The 12,987-nt window shown below is 62.8% G+C and overlaps 1 protein-coding gene across 1 annotated transcript in view; it reads right to left on the reverse strand.

Moving 5' to 3' along the window:
* Nucleotides 1-2,478: 2,478 nt before the first annotated feature.
* Nucleotides 2,479-12,987, reverse strand: part of RGMA (repulsive guidance molecule BMP co-receptor a) — a 37,184-nt gene continuing 26,675 nt past the window's right edge. The window contains exons 3-4 of the mRNA XM_037510039.2: nucleotides 8,604-9,121; nucleotides 2,479-4,522 (exon numbers count right to left, since the gene is read on the reverse strand). Coding sequence (XP_037365936.1) covers nucleotides 3,797-4,522; nucleotides 8,604-9,121 — 1,244 coding nt within the window. The 3' untranslated portion in view covers nucleotides 2,479-3,796. The remainder of the gene's footprint in view (nucleotides 4,523-8,603; nucleotides 9,122-12,987) is intronic.

Raw genomic sequence — 12,987 nt, forward strand, 5'->3', positions numbered from 1 at the left:
TGAGTTCAGAGATGAAAGCTCCTCCCTACCCTCCCGGACCCGGGGTGAGTCTGTCTCTCCCTGAACCTTTAATCTGCTTCCCCTCCTCCAGGGTGGGGCTTGGCACCAAGGAGCATTCTACAACATGACTTTTTATTGACCTGTCTCCCCCAGCGCATGCCAGGGCCCCGTGTGGCTCTCTGCCCTTCCCCCCCAGCCCAAGTGACCACCAGGCGCCCTGTCGCCGAGCAGGACTGCCAGGCCCAGGTGGGGGGCGGCGCTGAGCATGAGCTCACTGGGTTTCCAGTGGCCTTGGGAGGTAGGTGCGCACAGCCCCATTTTACAAATAAGGCATCTAAGGCTCCAAAAATCCAAGCGAGACCACACAGCGAGCGTCGGGCAGAGGCAGTCTGCCCGCCAAGTCGGCTTGCCGCCCAAGACCCAGGGCCCTGCTAGCTGGCATCCCGCTGATGAGCCTGGCTGGGTGGGTCTCTGCCCGAGTGTTCTGGAAATTACTTTCTTCCCCAGATGCGCCCCCCTCTCCCTTGGAAGTGACTCTCCTTTATTTGCTTGAATTGCCCTTTCTCTGCAGTCTTTTATCTATCCTTGCAAATCCTGGGTCGCCAAACAAGAACTGCAAGTGGTGGTACCACACAGGAGCCTGAGGGGGTGGTGCCTGCACCCCCATCTGCTCATGCATTAACCTCTAGGCTGACAGGCCTCCCTAAGCCGGCACCAGGACGTGTGCTACAAACCCAACCCATGGCGGTGCAAGACCAAGTGGCTTCATGGGCACCATGTTGGCTCAGGCCTGTGCGCCATGTTCACGGTGAGAAAGGCAGTCTCTGTGTTCACTGCACACCAGGCTCCTGGGACGCAGACGAGGATTCCAGCTGCTCGTTAGGGCCCTGACAAGTGTTTTCTGATCAGTGCCGTGGCATTTCCACTGGTGCAGATGAGGCTGTTTTCCTTTCGTGCACCCCGGCTCCCCAGGGGTCAGTTCTTCCACGGCCCAGGCCCTGGGGTGCCTCCCCACCAGGCAGTCCGTCCATTACCACGGGGCAGGCCAGCGGCACCCACAGGCTGACCAGGCAGCAAGATGCGTGGCGTGTCCCAGTCTGGTTTCTTCCCCCCACGGCCCAGACTCCTGCTCCTCTCTGGGAGACTGTGTTTAAGGTTCTAGAAAGTTCTTCCTAGTTTCTGGCCCTCTTAGGGGATGCTGCTAATGCTCCCTCTCTGGACTCCTCGCCCTTCAGTTCACCTCCCTCCTGAGCTTCCTGGGACCGTGTGGCCCTCGCCCTCCCCCGCACCCCGGGCTTCCTCTCGGCCCCTCTTGCTATGGAATAAGAACACCAAGCCTGCGCTGGATGCTCACGGCACGCCAGGCCCCCTGCTCAGCGCTCTCAGGGAATTCAAGCACCCGTTCCCGGTTTAGAGGAGGGGACGGAGGCTCGGAAAGGCTCGGTGGTTTGCCCGCGGCTACACAGCTGGGGAAGTGGCGGGGCTGGGACGGAGGGGGCTCCACCTGGAGGCTTTGCCTGTGGCACTTGGCGCGAAGAGCAGGGAGGGCGGGCACCCCCCTCCAGGTGTCCAGGTGTCCATCGCAGCCCTGACCTCGCGGACCAGCGCGGGGCGAGTCAGCTCACCTGAGTCCCTTTTCCACCTGTGAACTGGGGTGAATCTGTTCCTAACTCACTGTTTTGAAGATGAATGTGACGATGGACCGTTGCAGCCGTGGTCCTCCTCACTCTCCCCCACAGGGCGGCCTCCTTGAAGCAGCACCATGCTCGCCCGGGCCGTGTGCCAGAGGGAGGCTGCGGAGGGGGTGGCAGTGAGTCCCAGGCCTGGGGCCACTGCAGTCGGCGGCTGAGATGAAGTCCCTGGGCCTCGGGCTGGCCACGCCTCATCCCAGAGGGCACTAGGTGCCCACCAGTGTCCAGCTGTGACCGAGACCCAAGACCTTGTTCACAGCTTTGCAAGAGCAAAGGAACCTGGACCCCTAGGCCCTGGGAGGTCTTGGAAGGAGAAAAAGCAATCTTAGTGGCGCAGGGCTGTCTCTGCTGCCGCCACAGCCTTCCACACACACACACACTCACACACACACACACACACACACACACACACCCCACCCACCCACCCACCCACCCACCCAGGGATTGCCCAGAGGCGACCCTCAAATACCCCCTCCCTCCCCCCATGGCACCCAAGTCTGCTCAGGAAAAAAAACTCCACGACAGAGGCCCAAAGAAAATAACAAAACAAAAAAAACCCCAAACTTTACTTGCATTTAGCCAATAATAAATAATTTACAGTATGTACAGGGTGACGTTCCCCACAGGTCGCAGACAGAGGACGCAGTGAGGGGTCCCCACTTCCAAGCAGAACGCAATCAAACACAACCAAAATAAAGTGCTTCACTTTGTACTTCCAACGTTGGGGCCATCTACACCAGCAGGGGGGCTGGGCCGCGCCCCGCCCACCCACCCACCCACCCACCCGTGGTTCGGCAGAGGGGACCTCGTGGAGGGGGAGGCCGGACAAGTCCGCAGCCTCCCGGGCCAGTGTATGAGAGGTCCCTGGGGACAACAGAGGGGCTGCCCGATGGGCAGGAAGGATAGCGCGGGGCGGCAGGGCTTCTGGGAGGATGGCCTGCTGGGGCTGCACCTTTGGGTGCTGCTCCCTCAGGGTGGGGTGGGGTGGGGGGAGCCCCTGCACCAGCAGCACACGTGGGGCTAGTTTGGGGCTCCACGGTCAGGCAGCCTGGGCCAGCGGGGGACAGGAGCAGCAACCAGTAGCAATTGTCTCCTGGCTGTGCGGTCTCAGGATGTGAAGAAGGGACTGGGCCAGGGGTGCTCAGGCCTTCTAGACCCCACTGCTCTCCCCAGAATGCAGACATGGGTGAGGGAGAGGCAGGAGGCTCGGGACAGGAGTGGGGAGAGAGCAGAGGATCAGGGCAGGCCAGCTGGCCCCGTCCACTGGTCTCCTGCCAGGCCCTGCGGCCCACACTCCCTGGCTCAGGGCCCTGCCCGAAAGGAAGGGACAGAGGTCACGGGGTCGCTTCTGTTTAGACATTTAGACACGAGGACTTGACTTCCTAAGCTCAGTGGGGAATGGGGGTGGGGAAGGAGCCCGAGAGGGCGCCTGGCCCCACGAGTGGCATTGTTCAGACCACGCGCCAACATGCATGGTCCCCAGCTGTGGGGTGCTGGCCTGAGCTCCGAACCCGTGCCACAGCAGCTGGGGTGCGCACGATGGCCTTTCCTTGGCCCCCACGGAGGCCCCGGGCAGCAAGGCACCAGGAGGGCACCTTTTGGCCAAAGGGTTACATCGACTTCTGGAAGATGCCCGGCCGCCCTGCGGGTGTCCCGAAGCCCCAGGGGTAAGGAGACCTGGGCTGGGCCCAGCCTTGTGGCCGGCTGGCCCTGCAGGCGTGGTGTGTGCGAGTGTGCTCGTGTAAGTGTGCGCGCGCGCGGCCGGTGGGCAGGTGCTGGCCTGGTGGCCTTTTCAGTGCATGGTAGGGGCGGGGGCTGGACCCAACCACTCCCAGTGTCCCTGGCGGGGCGGGGGCTGCGGCCTGAGGGGCTGCTTTGCACATTCACACAGCGGGGCCGGCTAGTTCCACCAACATCACAGCACTAGTCACCACAACCTGTCAGAGGCCCCAGAGCAGGCGAGGGGCGCCCGCACACCCCAGCCCTGGGCCATCAGCCCAAGGCAGCTCTGAGGTAAAGTCCCAATGCCCGCCGGCCAGTGGTCACCTCCTGACGCCAGCGGGGACCCGGGGTTCAGGGACAGGCTGTGCGCCCAGCTCTCTGCCCTACGCGGCCAGGGCCGCCAGGAAGGCGGGGAGCAAGGTGAGGAGCAGGAGCCCGCCCAGCAGGGGCCGGGGCACCGGGGGTGGCCTGGAAGCTGCGGCCCGGCCCGGGGGCTCCTGAGTCCTCTCGTACAGATGCAGCTTGTCCTTGTTGGAGTGGAGCATCTTGACGTCCTCCAGTGCGTAGTAGGCCGCCAGCGTGAAGTTCACGTCCCCGGTGGTGAGCAGGTCGAAGACGCACGCCTGGTAGTACAGGTCCTCCACCGGCAGCTTCTCCTTGCACTTGGCCACGGCCGTCTCGTAGGGGAAGGTGTCGGGGGCCGTGGGGACGGGGCTGGCGGCCGCCGGGGGCCTGCGGCCTCCGGGGCCCTCGGCGTTGGCGTGAAAGGCCTGGAAGTCGATCTGCTGGTTGAGGGGGCAGCCGCGCAGGCACAGGTAGAGGCCCTGGCTGTCCCGGTCCTCGACGGCGTTGACCACCTCCTCGGGCATGCGCACGGCGAAAGTCAGGTAGCGGCCCACCTGGCGGACCACGATGGTGGTGCCGATGTACTTGGCCTGGATCTCCACGTGCTGGCCCGACACCTTCTCCGTGATCTTCAGGCTGTTGGCCCCGTGCTTGTCCCCGCCGTTCTTGGAGCCGTCGGCGAAGGCGGCCGGCAGCTCGTCCATCTCGGCCTGGTAGACCTTCTGGTCCACACACTCCTGGAAGTTCTTGAAGATGATGGTGAGCTGGAGAGGAAGGGACAGAGAGGGGGTGAGTGATGGTGGGGGTGCAGGCCCAGCCCCCGGGGCTGAGAGGAGGGGCTGGAAGAGCCCCCCGATGCCCCCTGACGGTCCCTTCCCCATTTTGGTCCATGTTCAGCTCCACCGTCACTATGAAGCCATGTTTCTCTTGACTTAAAAACTGTCACCGAAAGGGACCCAGCTCAGCTCTCCTTTACTACATGTGGGGGTGAACCCTAAAAGAAAGGCAGCTAATGAAGAATGAAAGGTCTTCACCCACCGTCATAGGCGATTCAACCCCCCGTTAAGATTCTCAGGCTGAGGGCAGTGCCGAGAGGGAGCCTCAGGCCTGCAGCGGGTGTGTGACAAGGGCAAGGCCCGGATGGACTAGAGACAAGGACCCAAAGCGACTGACATGGAAGGCAAGGCGGGGACCTCGGCCCAGCAGTGGGGGCAGTGCTGTGGCTGCGTGAGGCCCAGGGCGGGTCTGGGGCCAGGCCACAGGCTGCGGAGCGTGTCTGCTGCTGCTGCTGCTCCCGGGTGGCCGGGGGCACAGACCGGAGGCTGCGAGCGGTTGGCCTCCACGCTTGGTCTTCGGGATGCCAGTGCCCCCTCTTGTCCCGTGAAGACAGCAGACCGTGCCACCTCCATGTCCATCAGCCCCAGGTACGGCTGGGATGGGGGGCCCTGTGGACACAGGGGCCGGGTGTCCAGGGTGACCTAGGAAAGCAGCGGCCTCCTCTGGCCAGGCCTCCTGTGCCCCGGAGCTGGGCGCCTGCGGGTGGTCTGGGCAGTGGGTGGTCCTGTATGGGGGCGGGGCGGTGGATGAGGGACTCGGGTGTCCCTGGCGGGTGTGCAGGGCCACACAGACACTGGGGGGCTGCTTTCCAAGTGCCATCAGACTCCCTGGAACAGGAAAGGCGGGTTCGGCGCTCCCGCCCTCCCGTGGAGACAGCCTCCTGGAAGGGCTGACAGGCGGTCTGACTCTTCCTGGCACCCGTGCCAGGGCCTCAACCACAAGTAACGGCATGAAGGGGGCCTGTCGAAAGCCGGGCGGCCGGCTGCCAGCACAGCCGCAGTGGGGCTGCTGCTCCTGTCTCCCCCACCCATGGGGGCCGAGGCCCTGTCCACCACTGGGTCAGGGCCTCACCCCCGCTCTACGGAGGGCAAGCATGTGCCAGCCGCTGTCTCCATGCCAGGGAAAGAAACAGGCCCAGAGGCCTGGCCTCAGGGAGCCCACATCCTGGGGTGCAGCCCAAGACGTGAATTCTGTAGGTAACAGGAAGGGGCTCGGGTGCAGCCAGGGAGGGGACGCTGAGTCCAGCCATCTCTTCCTTTCTTCTTCCCATCCCCTGGGGGCAACCTCAGCAGCGGTAGCTGAAGGAGGCCTTGTCCAGTGCTCTAGGCCGAGCCGGGGTCCCAGGACCCCGAGCACCCCGCTCCCCCAACACCCTGGGCTGGTCTTTGTTCCCACGGGTAGCCTGGGGGCTGCAGGGAGGGGGGAAGCTGAGCAAGGAGGTTTCGAAACTGCCGGGTCCAAGAACGAGCAAACACACCCGAGCCTTGGAGGCCGAAGCCAGCAGGCAGGGGCAACCCAAGGGGATGTTGCTCAGCAGGGAGCCATAGGTCCCCGGCTGCCCGAGTCCCGAGGCTGGCCTGGCTCGGCCACTGGCCCTGATCCTGTCCCCGCCGGGCCCTGGGCAGAGCTCGCGCCGTATCCGGCAGCTGGGCTAGAACAGAGGCCACGGGGCTCTCTGCCTGCTGGGGCGGGGTGGGGGGCTGGGGGTCTGCCACAGCAGAAAGGGGCTGGGCGGTCTCTGCTACAGCACTCCAGACCCTTCTGGAAAGTGCACACAGGGCCACGGAGGGAGGTGCTGCCATCCCCGCCAGGCTGCTCCGCTGCCCACAGTGCCCAGGGAGCTGGGCAGGCGTTCGAAAAACACGCTGATCGAATGGGATGCCAGAAAGAAGGGAGGAATGAAAGGCTCAATTAAAGTATTTGCGTTTTGGACAGATGCCTGGCCTCAAGGTGCCAGTGTCCACGCGGCCACGTGGAGCCAGTCTGCCCACCCAACAGGGGTGGCTGAAGGCTCCGCCTCACTCCATCAGTGGGGGTGGCCTCCTCCCTCGCTGGTCACAGCGTGATTCTCCAGGTCTGTGTGTGGCTCTCGTCACACGTGGGACATGCACCACCCTGGGGAGGGTGGGGCAGCCCCCAAAGGTCTCTGTCCCGCTCACCCCTCAACTCCCCGTGTGCCCCTGCCAAGCTGGGACAGGGAAGGGTCCCCTCCTGCTCTGGGTATGTGGCTGGATCTAGAAGCTACTGCTTCAGGCTCCTGGACTTCCCTTTTCTTGAGTCTCGGAAGGGAGGTAGTTAAGTGAGGGGTCCACGAGGGTGGGTTGTGGGGCACCTGCAACAATTCTGCTGCCCACTAGGCTTCTCAGTCAGGTGCCACGGGCTTGTAAGGGCACCCAGGGGACAAACCAGGGCCCCAGAGCAGAGGGGAGGGGCTGAGTTTTCCTGGCTGTCAGGTCACTTCACTGTGCGCCTCTGGGGTGTGGAGGGGCAGGAGGGACAGAAACGCCCTTGTGGGCAGCCTGGCGCTGCCTAACCCACTGCCCGGCAACCTGCTCTTCCCAGGACAACAGCCCCACTGCCAACCCAGAAACCCGAGGGGGCCAGATCCGTGCCCCAGGGGCCTGGACTTGGAGGGCGCCCTGCCCGGAGGCCGTGTCCTTTGGCTGAGTCTGAATACCAGGTCCCGGGGGACCTTCCTGGACGTGGGGAGGGCAGGGAGAGTCCGGGGTGGCTGGGACACGAGCCACGTTGTGGCTGCTCTGGCCGTGGCCCTGTGACAGGACCTGACTCCAATCGCCCAGGCTGAGGTCTCGCTGAGCAGGGAGATGAGCCCCAAATGGAACAGCCTCACCTGGCGGTGAGGACAGGGCAGGCTCTGTGGCCCGGCCCCGGTCACAACCACCTGTGCTCTCGGCCACTGCCTCTGGGTGGGAGGCACTTCGCTGTGTGCTTCCGAATGTGTCGAGGAAGGGCTGCCCTGGGGGGGACAGCGCGGCCAGAGGGAGAGGCTGCATGGGTGGCCCCACGCTCTGGACCTGCTTCTACTCCCCCAGGGCCCACCAGGGCCCCTCAGTGTAGGTGTGGGATGAGACAAAGGGCAGGACAGTCCCCACCAACCCAGGTGCCCCACCACCACCTCTTGGCCCCGGCCCTGGGTGCTGCATCCCCTATACCCTCCTCACCCCCCACCCCGCCATGCGCCAGAACCCCAGACAGCTTTAAAAAAGAACCTGTTTGATCCCACCCAGAGGTCTGGTGTCAGACCAGGCTCCGGGGGCCCAGAATCACTGTGCCCCGAATTCTACTGATGGACAGTTTGTCTATGTGAAGACACAGAGAACCCCCCGGTGGGCCCGCCACCCCCAGGAGGCTGCAGAGTCCACCCGCCCCGGGCAGGTTTACCGGACAGTGAGCTCCTGAGGGCAGTGATGGAAACTACCCGCCGTCGGAGGCTCCCGCTCACTGCTCTGACTACCGGGGCCCCGCCCAGATGTAGCTGGGCGGCAAGAAAAGAACGCCCCGAAAGCTTGACATGGAGCGTCTAAACTTTGGACCATAACCTCAGCAAGAAGTTCATTTTACATCCGTCACGCCTGGACCCAGGGCACACAGGTGTGCCTAGGGACCACACACGCGTGCACACACACCCAGCAGAAACCTGGCTCCTGAGACCGGGCTCCGGCGTTGGGTGCACAGCGCCCTCCCCACCCGCTGAGTCACGCCCTGTTCTCCCTCCCCGGCTCCGCCTGCCCAGCCACAGAAAGTCACCATGGGTGCGTGCCAGCTCCTCAGCCCAGAAGGCCGATTTCCCAAAGGGTGTGGTCTAGAATTTAAGCAACATGCAGAAGTGGGTCCCGGTGCACTTTCCTCAATCTCCAGAACATTCCTTTCAAATATCCTGCATATTTAGTGAATGTAAGCATCTGGGTTCCATGGGGGCAGAGGCTGAGCGTGGGACCTGGAGACAGTAGGGTGGGGCGACCCCACCCCTTTCACACTCACCCTTACCTTGCTGGTGGCGGTGGCGGCAGAGCCGGGTAGCACAGGTGTGTTGGTGACCTGCACGTTCAGGTAATTATTGTCGATGAGTGGCCAGGCACCTTGCACCTTGCAGGTCTGGAAGCTGTCTGTGAACGTCCGGAGGTGCGGGTCCCCGAAGAGGCCGCAGTGCGTGTAGTTGGGCGCGGCCGAGTGCTTGTGGAAGCTCCGCTCGTAGTGGCAGATCTCGGGGCTGTCGGAGCGCTCCTGGCTGTCCCCGGGCGGCGGTGGCAGCGTGCGCAGACGCGGCTGGGACGTGGGGCCATCCTTGGAGCAGTTGTGCTGGCTCATGAGGTCCTCGATGCCATGGACCGCCGAGTGGTAGGCCAGGTCGCCCCGGCAGGTGCGGGCCGTGCGCCGTGTGCACAGCGCGTAGGTGCGCAGCGCCGCGCAGAACTCGGGGGTATCGTCGGCGGCTGGGGAGTGGCTGCCCGCCGTGGCGCTCCAGAACTCAGAGTTGCACTTGAGGATCTTGCACGGGGAGGTGGCTGTGGAGAGAGACCACATGCCATCAGGGCGGCCCTGGGGTCCAGCACCAGGACTCCCCAATGGAGACAGCAGCACCTGGCACGCCCAGTGCCGATGCGGGTGGGGGTGCAGAAGGGATATTTCCCGCAGGAAGTAGTAAATGCAGAAGCAGCCCTTGCTGACCTTCTAGATTATCCTGTGCAGCCCATCAGGACCCCAGGTGGCTAGGTCAGGCTCAAAGCGGCCCCTCCCCACCAGCCTGGCAGTGCCCTGGGCACACAGCCCCCTCCCTGCGCCCCTGACCTCTGCTGACACTTCCACAGCTGCCCTGGATGATTTTGGCAAAAGCAACAGCGATCTGGCAGAGAATGAAGCCCCACAGTTCACCATGTGTCTGGTGGTCTGCTACCTTGTGGCCCTGTGCAAATGACATCTCTGTGCCTTGCCGTACCCGCGAGAAAGCGGGTAACAGCACCTGCTGGATGAGTTGCTGGGTGGGCTCAAGATCTAACACACTGCCCTTCAGCATAAGCTCACGACTGCTGCTGGGTTATAGCTATCAGCACCGCTCAGGGCGTCTGCTTCCCACTGCCTCGTCCTTGGAGTAAGTCTCCCTCTGGGAGGCTGTCTGTCTCGCTCTGGTAAGCAAGCTGGGAAGCAACTGAGTGATAACTCTGAATCTGCACACACACACACACACACACACACACACACACACACACACACACTCTCTCTCTCTCTTTTTTTAAAAATTTTTTCTCAGTGACAATTAGTTACCATTGACCTTGGCTGAGAACCACGACTTAAGCACATCTGAATCTTGTACCTGGATATGCAGAACCTGCCCTTTCCTGGCCTTCCAGATAACTTCCTCACAGCCTGCAGTGACAGGTGGCCAGGCCTGTGGACTGGCTGCAAGAGGGACACTCCTATACAGGCTTCAGGAGCAAAAGGGCGGGCAGACCAGCAGGGAGGGCTGCACTGCTAATCTGGCTGTGACCTTGCAAAAGTCAGTCTGTTCATCTGCTTCTCTGGTGTGTAATGTTCACCTATAAAGTGAAGTTGTGAATAAAACCAGGGGCAGAAGAACGTGCTGGCAGGCTGACGAGAGCCAGGCTGGCGGTGGTAGGGGTGAGCCCTGTGCCCTGAGCACCTGGGGCCTGGATAATCTACTTCATGGAGCACCTGGGCCCGGAAGACCCATTTTATGGCGCATTCCCCCCTGTGCAGGGGTGTGAGCACCGTGCCCCTGGAGAGCTGAGCTGACCTGTGCAAGTCACACACTTGTGCCCCAGGGAGTCAGCCTTCTCCCTAAAATCCAGGTTTTCTCCCTAACTCGATCTATGTGAAATGCAGCTAACAGGTGGCATCTGGGCTAACACTGTTAATTTGGTAAGTTACAGATTTACTTAAATTACAAGACTGGACGGCAGAACCGCCGACTTTCCTTTCTAATTGCTTTAAGTTGAAGTCTGCTGACATCGTGGAACAGCTTAGGGGTATAATGGTGCTGACCCCAAGTACTGGGTGGGATCCCTCACGTGGTCTCCCTGAGTCAGTGCCGGGGTACCCCCTCCCTCAGTGCCCGTCACCTGCTGCCTGCCAGCCCTGTCCATTTATCACCAGATGCAGGGAAAGTGGAGTCACTCAGGCTTCCTCGCCCCGCCGCTGGCCTCTGTGGCTGCCACCTGCATTCTTGTTTCCCTCCAAGGTTTCATCACCCACGTGTTGTAGAAAAGCGCTTGGGAACGTGAGCACCGAGCACGTACACCTATGATGACCGACCCCTGGGCCGAGGAGCGTGAGCACGGAGTACACGCACCTGTAATCACGGACACCCGGGCCAAGAAGCTGGCGAGCACGGGGGTGTGAACCTATTAGTACAGATGCCCGGATGAAAATCAAGAGAAGCTGGAGAGAGCGCACAGAGGTGATGGGGCTGGGAGGCCCGGTTGCGGCCTGCCTCCCGGGCCCCGGCCCCTGCCTGCTGGTCTGCCTGTATCTGGTCCCCTGCTTCAGCAGTAAAGGCCTGTCAAGTCCACCAAGAGCTCCAAGAGCCTCTATCAGTTTGCCTGAATCAACGACACTGCTAGCCCTGGGCCTGGGTTGCCCCCTCACCAGGCCACAAGCGAGGGGAGAGGGGCTGCGCTGGCCTCAGTCCTCTGAGAGCTGCCGGGGACGGCAGGGACAGACGTCACAGCGATGGCTCTGCAGGGCTCGCCTGCTTGCGTGTGCCAGGGCGCAAGCAGACTCACAAAGCTGTGAGCAAGAGGCCGCGGCCGGATTCAAATCCAGCCCTGCAGCTGAAGGCAGTGCCACCATCCGTCTTGGTGCACCCACAATTCCCCCCACCAGCCGCGAGGGCAGAAGAACACAGCAGGGAACACAGCACCTTGTGGGGGCTTCCATGTCCCTGAGGACCCCACCTGCAATTCTGAGAGCCCCCCACCAGCCAGGAAGCCGGTAAGCCACTTTCCACACTGGTTTCAAGGGGCTGTGGGTTGGGGTGCAGCTGACAGGGTGGGTAGGGGCTGGAAGACAAGAGGTCAGCCGGGCTTAGGGCAGGACAGCTGCACAAATTGTGTTGTACCCTTGCCTCTGATGCCCACGCCAAGGGCAACACTGGGGTTCTTGAACTTCAAAGAAAGGTGCGTTCTGACAGCCCTCTCTCCCGTGGGTCTGGGGTTCATGACGGCAATCCCCCCAGGGTCCCTCACAGGCTCTGGGGCATCAGGTGGGACCCGCCAGCAGAGACACATAGGGTTCTGCCCCTCAGAGCAGCCGCCCTGGCTCCGGAGCAGGCTGCACTGGGCCCAGGCATCTGCGACAATCACAAAAGGGCCAAGTTAGAACCGGCTGGGGTGGGGCTGGACTGGAGGTTACGTGCAAGGAGTGAGGGGAGACAGCTCCCCCAAGGGGCAAACAGTAGGGACACCCCCAGGTCATCAGCCCCCGGACAGAGGCCTCTTCCTTCAATTCCACACACTGGCCCGTCCTCCCTCCAGAGCAGCCAGCAGGGACAAGGCCTCCCCGCCATGGGGCTGTGGGGTAGCTCCATGGCTGTCCTGGTCTCGGGAGCCAGGGCCCCCCTCTTTGCCTCCACCTCAGGGTGAGGGGTGAGGGTGAGCTCTGCTGGCCCCCCTTTCCCTCCAAGTCCTGCAGAGCCCATTTCTAAGCCGTCCATGACCAGCCCCAGGCAGGTGTGGTGGGCACTGGGGGAGGGGACCTGGTTAAAGTCCCGCTGTCCCCTGCTGGTCCCGACTGCCTCAGAGGGCTGCTGGGGATGAAAGAGGACCCAGGGCGCTCTGTCCGGAGGGGCCGCCCGGTAAGGCGCTGGGGCAGGGTGACGACCCCCCTGGCCGGCCTTCCAGGAGTGCAGCAGGGCTGGCCACAGGCCGCCTGGCTCCCATCCAAGCTCCGGCCCTTTTCTATGTTCTTCAAAGTGCACTTGCCACACCTCCCCCCCAGGGCACCCAGTTCGCTCCGGAAATCCCCCACATCACACCTGGTTTCCCGGGGTAGCCAGAGCGCCCCCTTGTTCTCTGGGCTACGAACACACGCCATAGACACTGAACCTTCCCTGGAGAGGGGTGCACGGGCCAGTGAGGAGCAGGGGCCGGGGGGGCTGCAAACAGATCCATCCAAGCCCAGGTGCCCCCACCCTTGCAGGATTTAAGTGGGCCTGGTACAGCTTCCTGAGAGTTTAAGACCGAGCATGCCCAGCAGACGTGGGGAGGCTGCAACTCAGGCTGGGGAATGGCTCGCAAGAGGCCCCAGAGTGACCAGCTCGGGCCATGCCTCTGGGTAGGTAACGCAGCTCTCCTGGACCCATCTGCCAGCAGTGGACATGCATGGGTCATCGCTTCTGGGGGGTCTTGGAGAAGGG

Source organism: Talpa occidentalis, unplaced genomic scaffold (genome assembly GCF_014898055.3).
Source record: "Talpa occidentalis isolate TD23 unplaced genomic scaffold, MPIMG_talOcc4v2.1 talOcc4.14, whole genome shotgun sequence".
Classification (NCBI taxonomy): domain Eukaryota; kingdom Metazoa; phylum Chordata; class Mammalia; order Eulipotyphla; family Talpidae; genus Talpa; species Talpa occidentalis.